This window comes from Aethalodelphis obliquidens, unplaced genomic scaffold, assembly GCF_003676395.1.
Source record: "Aethalodelphis obliquidens isolate GAN/ISIS:26980383/991018 unplaced genomic scaffold, ASM367639v1 scaffold16, whole genome shotgun sequence".
NCBI classification, from domain to species: Eukaryota; Metazoa; Chordata; class Mammalia; order Artiodactyla; family Delphinidae; genus Aethalodelphis; species Aethalodelphis obliquidens.
In genome coordinates, this window is record NW_020837960.1 from 25701175 (window position 1) to 25711271 (window position 10097).

General features: G+C 42.0%; 1 protein-coding gene across 1 annotated transcript; it reads left to right on the forward strand.

Moving 5' to 3' along the window:
• The first annotated feature begins 173 nt into the window (after nt 1-173).
• ZAR1L (zygote arrest 1 like) lies at nt 174-8894 on the forward strand. The gene is made up of 4 exons (XM_027116554.1): nt 174-2571; nt 3074-3166; nt 4982-5056; nt 8575-8894. Exons 1-4 carry the CDS (start codon nt 1834-1836, stop codon nt 8716-8718), a joined length of 1050 nt encoding a protein of 349 aa, XP_026972355.1. The 5' UTR covers nt 174-1833; the 3' UTR covers nt 8719-8894.
• Nucleotides 8895-10097: the final 1203 nt, after the last annotated feature.

Below are 10097 nucleotides of genomic sequence, written 5' to 3' on the forward strand. Positions count from 1 at the left end.
AGACTCTCGCTCCAAAAGCCCGCTCACGGGATACGTCACGCGATGACGCCATGACGCTGCACGCAGCGCGCGCGCGCCACCCGGAAGTCAGACTCGGGCCGCGTCTCCGCCGCCTGTAGTTGTGGCCGAAGCGAATACTTGTTTGGCTGCCTGACAGTCAGTTCCGAGCCGCTAAAGAGGGAGCTGAGGTGTCCGTTCTCTTCTCCTGAGCCTTCAGACTACTAGGCCGCGCTGCTTGGAGGCACCACGCCCTATGTATACTCGCCGCCTCCTCCCCCTTCGCTCCATGTCACGTTTGGGTGGTCCCCCTCGAATGCGGCCTGGGGTCTGTGAAAAGTCCCTGTTTGGTCCTAAAAGCGGGCGTCCCCCAAAGTGGGCAGACGTTAGAAAACCCCAGAGTGGTCCTTGGCTGTGGATAACTCCCTTCCCGGCTGAGTGCGCCCTAAGGAGTGGAAGAGGCCGAGATTTGAAGCCAGAGGACGTTGGGTCTAGTCCGCGTGTTGCTCTTAGGCAGCAGGATTTCAAAACCTCTGAGCCTGTTTCCCTGCTTGAAAAATTGTGAAACCCACCTCAGGCCTCCTGCAGTGTTAGGCACTTCCCTCTGCAGGCTTCCGTAGTATCCCTGACGTTCCTAGGGTACCAAACAACTGTTTTGTGCCTAACTTCCCCTCCAAACTGCCCTGAAAGACAGCAGTCTCATCGTTCACGGGGTCTGTGATATGCCTAGCACAAGGCTTTATTCAGGTTTATTGTAGTACCTAGGAAGCCTTCAGCTGGATTCTGGAGGTGAGAGGGGCTCATGGACCTTGCTGCTTTCCGAAGGCTCTTGAGCAGTGAACAGTGGAAGCAACCGTGGATTTGAAAAAGAGTGGCCTCTACTTGGTACCTGAGGTGTCATTTTAGTTTGATCGTAATCCTTTGCTGTAGTAGGAAGCCTTACCAATACAGATAGATACCAAAACTTATGATCATCTAGGCCTAAATAGCAAAGAAACATGGGCCTGGGATCCTTACCCAATAACAGCTAACACTTAATGAACATCTATGAGTTATTCTGCTTTATAAAGGATATCACGTTTAATCTTACAATAATCCTATAAATTGGTTAGTATTGTCAGATGGGGAATCTGAGTTATCTAGTTAAGTTGAGTGATAAACAAGGCCCAGGTTTCAGTTCAAGTCTGTGTAACTTCAGATACTTAACTATCCTGTGATTGTCTGCATTTAACCTCTAAATCTGAACAATTTGCTGCTTTTCACCTTTTTTGGGGGGCGGGTCCACTAGAGTAGACTATTGAGAACTGTTGGTATGTCATACAACCCTCTGAAATATACTTTTTCACTATATACCCTGTTCCTCCCCCTCCCCCCCTCCCCACACTCTGCCCATAACTTTATGCTCCTTGCTCCTGTAGTACCAGGTTTTTTACGTTCTTTAGCTCTGCCATAATATACTTTCTTCCTTATACTCACTCTTATAGTGTGGCAGCTCAAATAATTTACTGCTCGTATTGGATGTACAGTATCTTTTAAAACAGGGTCTCTAAAATGGTAAGTCACTGTGGGAATAGTGAATTAATGAATTGCTAATTAAAACGTGTGTGAATAAGAAGGTAAATGAAAAACAGCTTTGAAAAAAGATTCAGGAGCAGTGAATTGAAGAGACAGAAAAAAGCAATTAGGGATGAGGTGGCAATTAGACCTCAGTAGGTAGGGAGATCCCCTTCCCTCCTGCAATTAGGGTAATAGGAATCAGCACCCATCAGAATCAGAAATAAATGGAGAAGCTTGGGAAGAACCTGAACCAACCTGATCTGGAGAAAGAGGGAGCGGATGAAGGTGGAAGGCAAAACAAGGACACAAACAAACTGCCCCAGGATATTACGCTGCGCCTGGGCGCACTGCGGCCGGATGGAGCGCTTGGTCCGTGTGCCCTACAGCTTGTACCCGGGCTATGGGAACACGCTGCCTTTGGGCCAGCCTGGACTTTCTGAGCACAAACAGCCCGACTGGAGGCACAACAACGGTCCCCCCGCTTTCCTGGCCAGGCCGGGGCTGCTGGTGCCCTCCAACGCCTCCGACTACTGCGTGGACCCTTACAAGAGGGCCCAGCTTAAGGCCATTCTCTCCCAGATGAACCCCAGCCTGAGCCTGCGTCTGTGCAAGGCCGACACCAAGGAGGTGGGCGTGCAGGTGAACCCCCGGGTGGACAAGTCCGTGCAATGCTCACTGGGGCCTCGCACCTTGCACAGCCGCTCCCCCTGGGGCAGCACGGGGTACAAGGCGTCCCTGTCAGCCTGGGAAGTCTATTCGCCAGTGATGGGCCGCAGGGGCCTGGTGCGGCTGCAGAAGGATGGGGAAGACGAGGAGAGGAAGGCGCTTTCGGGTCCTCCCAAGGCCAGCCAGCCGCCGCCGCTGCCGCCACCAACACCAGGGTCGGAAGAGAACCAGCGGGAGGAACTCCGGCAACAGGAGGAGTTGGGGGAGGAAGATGCCTCAAGTCCTCGGGAAAGGAAGAGCAAGCAAGCTCAGGGAGACGCCAGCGAGCCGCTCCGGAAGCCCAACTTCCAGGTGAGCTTTTTTTTCCCTCACCTCAGCCCTCTCTTTCCTTTTTTTCCATTTCTGGTGCAACGAGAGCAGAATCTTCTCTGCAAACATATATTTTACATGTCTTATGTGTATGTGTGTGTGTTTAATTTTTTGGTAAAATGGGGTGCCAACTTTAAGCCTATGAAAGCCCAAAGTTTGGGAACCATAGCTATTGGAAATGAGACAAAGAAGGGTTTCAGGTTTGTGAAGTCTGTGATCAGATCTTCATTTTGTGCAGGTGGTGCTAATGGCCTTGGGGAAAATAGATTGGAAAAGCGTGAGAGCAGCTAGAAGCGTCCCAGAGTAATCAATCCTTGAGAGCTGAGTTCACGTAGTGACCTTGAGAATAGCTATGAATGAGATTAAGGAGGCTTCTTGTTGTTTCTTATACAAAGCCACAAGGATAGAAGGATCTGGCTTTTTATCCGCACCCCCCCTCCCCACCACCCCAAGATAGTAAAGGACTTTTCCTCCTTATTTGCAGTTTTTAGAACCAAAATATGGCTATTTTCACTGTAAAGATTGTAAGACCAGATGGGAGAGTGCTTATGTGTGGTGCATTTCTGGAACTAATAAGGTAAGTAAAAGTGAGTGGGACAAGGGAGAGCATGGGCGGGCACAGGTGCTGCATGGAGGAAGAACATGTTTCCTAATGGAGCATGACTAGAATGCTGTCTCGGTCATCTTGGCAGCCTCTGTGCCAGGCACATAACAGGTGTTCAGTAAATGTTTGGATTGAACTGAATTGGGCTGTCCACAAGAGCTCTTGAGCTCCTGAACCCTGGTGTTATATTTGGTATGGTAGTTGCACCAGACAAAATGTCAGGTTATTTAAATGAACTCTTGCTCTTGTATACATTGGGACTTGCTATAATCTTTTTTTTTTTTTTTTTTTGTATGCGGGCCTCTCACTGTTCTGGCCTCTCCCGTTGTGGAGCACAGGCTCCGAACGCACAGGCTCCGAACGCACAGGCTCAGGGGCCATGGTTCACGGGCCCAGCCACTCCACGGCATGTGGGATCTTCCTGGACCGGGGCACGAACCCATGTCCCCTGCATCGGCAGGCAGACTCTCAACCACTGCGCCACCAGGGAAGCCCTATAATCATTTTTTAGTTGGTATATTGTAACAAGTTTGGGCCTTAGCGCTAGAAAATTTCCACTGTCTGTCCACAAGGTGGGGCAATGAGAGAAATAATTTATTGTAAAGTTAACCTTGAGAGACTTGGTTATTTAGGCTCCCCGCCTTAATTTGAATTAGTTGTCAACATATTTAGGCTGGGAAAGATTCCACATTTTGCATTTCCAGATTTTCCTGAACCATCAGACTCTGGTCATTAAACGCTCTCAGTTTGAGAGCAGTAGGCTGGACTTGAGCAGCTTCTGTCTCCTTTCACTGGGCATGTGGCCTTTATTTCACAGCAGTCTGCATCTCGTGTCTCTCATTCACCTCTACAAGCATTTGAGTTTGAGGCCCCTGTGCTGTTGCATTTTAGATACTGCTTTTCCTTCTTAAGGACTGTAGAGGGAGAGGGTAAGGAGGCATGCTACCACCTGAATGAAAACTTGGTTGTTTGTTGTTGTTGTTGTTGTTGTTTTTAACCCTAGCCATTTACTAGAACCTGGAGGCGAATAGATTTTTAAACTAAATTAAAATTACTTTCCTTCTCTTGCCAGAAAAGAAACAGTGGGTTTAATTCAAACACTGGTGACACTAGGAAAAAAAGAACGAGACATAGAACTCATCCTGGAGAAATTTGATAGGAATGACGCAGACAAAATGAGATTTGGTGGTATATGCATTGGCACCCGTGGCATGGAAGTGGTACAGAAATGATATAGGAGGGGGACGATTAACCCTGTCAGAGGGAAGGCATCCTGATGTCCAAGCAGGATTTTAAAGGTTTATAAATAGGAGTTCACCAAGTGAGGAAGGGAGAGAAAGTGCACAAGAAAATGCACAAAGCCTGGAAACCACGTGTGTTGGTGGGTAACTATAAGTAATTTAAATTTCAAATTGAGAAATACTGAAAAAAATGAAAAAGTAGGGGCAAATAGACCAGGACAGAAGGAGCAAGTCAAGGGTTCTGCCTGCACAATGAATAAAGTTATCATAGCTACTTCTCACTGAAGACTTTTACTGTGGTACTTTGTGTACATTATTGGGTAGTTGTCAGAATTATAGAAAAAGGAAGTGGTATTGTCTCAATTTTACAGGTAAGGAAAATGAGGTTCAAATAATAAAAAGTGACTGATAGCACTAGAAGAGCTTAAGACTTCAGCATAGAGGTTGGGCAAAAGCAAGCTGCAAGGTGAAGGAATGGATTACTTAAATTAAGATCTGGGAGCCTAGAGTACCTATAAACTTGTATAAAAGACAAATTTCTCTTTAGGTTTATTTCAAACAACTCTGTTGCAAATGCCAAAAGAGTTTTAACCCTTATCGAGTAGAAGCAATCCAATGCCAGGTAAGCAAATAGAATATTTCCATCGTATCTATAATGTTTTTATTCTTAAGCATGAAGCTTCTGTGGCAAAATGTTAGGATTTGATAGACTTAGATATCTGTACAGGAGTGTTAGGTTTTCTGTATGTTTGAATTTTTATAATATTTTAGAAAAAACATTAATTCTACGTTTTTTGGCGGGGGGAAGGGGAAGATTTACTCTTAAGTTGCCTTATGTGGTGTGTTTATGTATGTGGTGTGTTTTTCCTCAAACACCCTGTGTATAGTCTGCATGTAATAATTTAACAGGTAACCTTTATTAAGCTTTTACTATGTGCCAAACTTGAGGCCAAGTGCTTTTCATTATCTCCTGTAATCTAACCTTTGAGGTAGATGTTATTCCCATGATACAGACCAGAAAGCTAAAGTTCAATAAGAAAATAACTTGCCCAAGGTTGGACAGATAGTATTAGAGTTGTGATCAGATTCCATGGTGTCCCCAAGGTCTAGGATGTCACAGAATTCGATGAGCTCTTACATAAAACAGCTTGCAGGAGATATCTCTTGAAGCTTTTCAGAAAAGTGTGACATAGTTGATTTTCATAATCAAGAATTTTTTTTATCCTAAATCCTTCACTTACTTAACATTTTTATACTACTAAGAAATAAATAACTTAAAAAACTAGTCTAATCGTTTATAAATTATTTATCTTTAGATTTTCTAGTCTGACATTCTCATTTAGTTTGTTTACTATAATTACTTTGGATTTAAATATATTTTCTTACTATTATACTCCTTTTTCTTGTGTTCACTTGAATTGATTTTTTAAAACCTCCCCCATTATCTTGGCAGTTATTCATTCTTTAATGTTCTTCTTTAATGTTCATCATACAGCATGATTCTTTAACAACTTATGTAGACGTTGATAAGTCAATCTCACCTCTCCTTGACAATGCAGTGACCTTAGGTCACACTAATTCCTTATCACTTCATCCAAACTTCTTTGCTGCTATTGTTGTATGTTATTTTTAAACTTTAAAAGACATTATTTGTTATAGTCATAATTAATTTAGCTTTAGCTACATATTTACCCTTTCTGCTGCTCTCAGGTCCTTTTTGTATCTGGGACCACTTTCCTTATACCTGAAGAACACATTTTAATATTTCCTGTAATGCAGATCTGAAGGTGACACATTTTATTTTGTCTAGATAGCTTTTCTAAAGGATATTTTTGCTGAATATAAAATTTTTAGGTTGGCAGTAGTTTCTTTCTGCCCCTTAAGGATCTGACCTTCATTGTTTCTGTAAAGTTGGCTATTGGTCTTATTGCAGCTCCTTTGAAGTAATATATCTCACTTTCTCACCTTCTTAAGTCTGTTTGCTTTTAAGATATTTCTCTCTGCTTTGGTTTTCAACAGTTTTACAATTTATGCCCAATTGTAGTTTCTTTGTATTTATCCTGCTTACAATTCATAGTGTTTCTTGAATCTGTAGCTTGAAGACTTTTATCACTCTTGGAAAATTATCAACCATTATCTTTAAAATATTACTTCTACCTCCATTCTCTCTTTCTTCTAATTACTCATATTAGACCTTTCACCATATCCCTTATCTCTTTTATGCTCTTTTCTGTATTTCCTAAGCTTTTGTCTCTCTTTGCTTCCGTTTGGATAGCAACTACTAAACTATCTTCCATTTCTCTAATTTTTCCTTCTGCTCTTTCCAATCTGCTGTCAAACCTACCTATTCAGTTATAGATTTCAGTTACTGTGTTTTTCAGTACTAGAATTTTTATGTCTTTTTAAGTGACGTCCAGTTCTTTGTTGGAAATATCAGTCTCTTTGAACATATTAAGCATCATTTTCTTAAAATCCGTACCATAAAACTCCATTAATTTGATCCTCTATGGTTCTGTTGCTATCCTCTTCACGTTCCTTGGTTTTCGAGTATGTTGTTCTGTCTCCTTACATACCTGGTTACTTTTGAGTGCTATATATTGTATATGAAAAATTATAGTGATAATTTGAGGCCTAGGATAGTATTGTTTTTCACAGAAGACTTGTCTGCTTCTGTTGGGCAGATGGGGACACTAGCAATTTCAGATTACTATTTTCCAATCATAGGAGTTCACCAAGTTTTGAAACTGGGCTTCAGCAGTTGAAGGCTGGTCAATTTTGGGTTCATTCTTATTCTTAGGGTGTAGCCTTTCAGGGCCCTTCAGGGTCCCAGCACAAAACCTGAATTGTTTACCAGGTCTCTCCTACTTTGACATATTTAAGATTATCCCTCAGCCTCATCAACTTGTTAAACTCATTTTCAGCTTCCTGTTGTCTTTCACCTCTTACAGAATTACCTTTAGAGAGAAAATAGTCCCAAATGTCAGGCTCATCTCTATTTCTGGGCTTCCTCCTCTGATACTTTGGTATCTCTCCAGTGCCTTCAAGTAGTTCTTGTTTTTAATTATTATCTTCTCTGCTCAGCTTTTCTTGTTGTCCTAAGTAGGAGATTTGGTCAAAACTACCTAATCCACCATTACTAAAACCAGAAACCTACCTTTAGACTAAATCCTGATTTTTTTTTTAACTAAAAAAATTTGTTTTGAATTAAGCCTTTTCTTCCTTATAAAGGTGATATGAGGATTAAGTGAATTTATATAAAGTGCTTGGAGCAGTACCTAGAGTAAACAACATGTGAGTATTGCTATTAGAATTTTCTTAAGGATGCATACTCATCAACGGGAGAGTGGAAGATGTAAGTGCAGTACAACATTTGATAAATCATATCTGAGACACTCATTTGGAAAATAAAACTGCCTTTTTCACAATATAAAAGGTAAAGCTTTACTTATTCTTTTTGGCTATGAACATATGCAGAAAATTGAGCAGTGATTATAAATTTTCAAAGATTAGCAGGGTTGGGAAGGTGGACCAGGGTAGTATACCACTCTCCATGGGGTGTGTTTTTTATTTATCAGAAGACAGAATAGGATAATGGTTAAAAATTCCTCAAATTCCAGCAGAGATTAGGCATGACTGGAAGGAAAATATTTAGCTTCCTCTAGAACACCCCTCCCTCCAGTTGTGACAAGCAAAAATCTCTCCAGGTATTTCCAAATGTCTGCTGGTAGGTAAAATACTACTGGTTGAGAATCACTGCTCTAGTATTTTCTAAATGTTCCAGTCTAGGTAATCAAATCACTTAATACACACTGCTCACTCCCACCTGGCTACAAATGTAGAAACCTGTATAATGAAGAGGCTCTACAAAACTCTAACTTTTAAACCTTTTCTCTTGTATCTTCTGGACTGGCTCATCAATGTTCTCTTAAATATCGTCTGATCATTCATTTTGAAAAATGCATGACATTTAGTGGGCTGTGAGTGGTTTTGTACAACTTGGTCTTGGACTTCTCATAGGATTCAAAGGAGGAGAAAGATATCGGGGATAGGGCTGGTGGGGAAAAGTATTTTCATTTGAAGACTACATTTGAAGAACTAATTTGATCATTTAGTCCCCAAACTGTTGCTTCTTTTCAAAAGACCTGTTCAAAGTCTCGTTGTTCCTGTCTTCAAAAGAAAAGACACATCGATCTAAGGAGGCCTCATCGGCAGGAGCTGTGTGGCCGCTGCAAAGACAAGAGATTCTCCTGTGGCAATATTTACAGCTTTAAATGCATCATGTGACAGGCAGCATGCTTCATACGGGACACCTGAACTCTTCTTGTAATTTACCGTATAGTTCCTCTTTTGCACCTTGGCTCTGACCTGGTATTGGAAAATGGTTTAGGCTTTTGTACTTTTTGTAGGTGGTATGACAATTGTCGATGTGAATAGAATAAAATAAATGCATGTAAAATAGACCATGAAGACACATTAATTGGTGATCCGGGGTAAAAACATCACTAAAACATTGGGAGAATGGTAGATCCTATCACTAATATGAATGGAACAATGAAGAGGAACAACAGTCATTCATTTGACAAACTTGTACACTGGGTGTTCTAAGTGCTAGGAATATAGAGACAATCAGGAGCAAGGTCCTTGCCTTCAAGTGTACCTAATCATTATAGCAAATGCTTAAATAGTACTTAGTATATGTCGGGCATTGATGTTACTCATCACAGCACTCTTATTATACTCCTTTTTAACAGATGAGGAGAGAGAGCCACAGGGAGGTTACAGGGTAAAGCCAGAATTTGAACCTAGGTAGACTAGTCCATTCTCCACGGCTTTAGATTTACTTAGATTTTTTCTTAGATTCAGATGTGTTAAGTGCAATGAAGGAAACGGGGCTATAATAGAGTGACTCTTTTATAAAGAGTTGTTGAAAAGAGGTGACATGAGAATTGAGACCTGCCGGATGAGGGGGAGCTGGGAGAAAGGAAGCTGAATTTGATCCAACAGAACAGCAAGAGCAAAGACCCTGGGGGTGGGCTGGGACATGTACTTGGTATGTTTGAGGAACAAGAGCCCCTGAGGCTCAAGTCAGGCATAGGCTGGAGAAGGCAGGGCTCAGGTCAAGCGTATGGCAGCCCATGAAAGGGTTTAAACAAGGCACTGACAACAGATTCTTTCTATAAAAAACTTACTGCTATGAGAGAATACCAGGTAGAGTGGAAGGAGGGAGACCAATTAGGAGATTAATGAATGCACGAGCAAAATGATGGCTTGGAAAAGAGTGGGTGGCCATGGAGATAGAGAGAAATACATGAATTCCAGATAGTGTTTGAAAATGTAATGCACAGGGTTAGGAGTGGGTGATGGTGAAATAAATGATGACTTTTAGATTTCTTTGAGCTCTGGGTTGGGTGGAACTGAGGGGTATAACAGGAACATTCTGGACTCAAATTACCTAACTTCAAATCCTCGGTGTGATACTTAGGAGATGTATGCTTGTGGGCAAGTTACTTATGCCCTCTCTCTCAATTACTCTTCTGTAAAATGGGGACAATAATAGGAACTGTCTCTTGGTGGTGGTGATGTGAGGACTAAAGCAGCTGTTACATGTTAAGCACTTAGGTTACTACCTGTAACAGGTATTCAGTAAACTTAGCTGTCCTTTT

Coding starts and splice junctions, on each gene's coding strand:
- ZAR1L (XM_027116554.1), top strand. CDS start 1,834: ATGAAGGTGGAAGGCAAAACAAGGACACAAACAAACTGCCCCAGGATA. Junction 2,572..3,073: donor TCCGGAAGCCCAACTTCCAG/GTGAGCTTTTTT, acceptor CCTTATTTGCAG/TTTTTAGAACCAAAATATGG. Junction 3,167..4,981: donor GCATTTCTGGAACTAATAAG/GTAAGTAAAAGT, acceptor ATTTCTCTTTAG/GTTTATTTCAAACAACTCTG.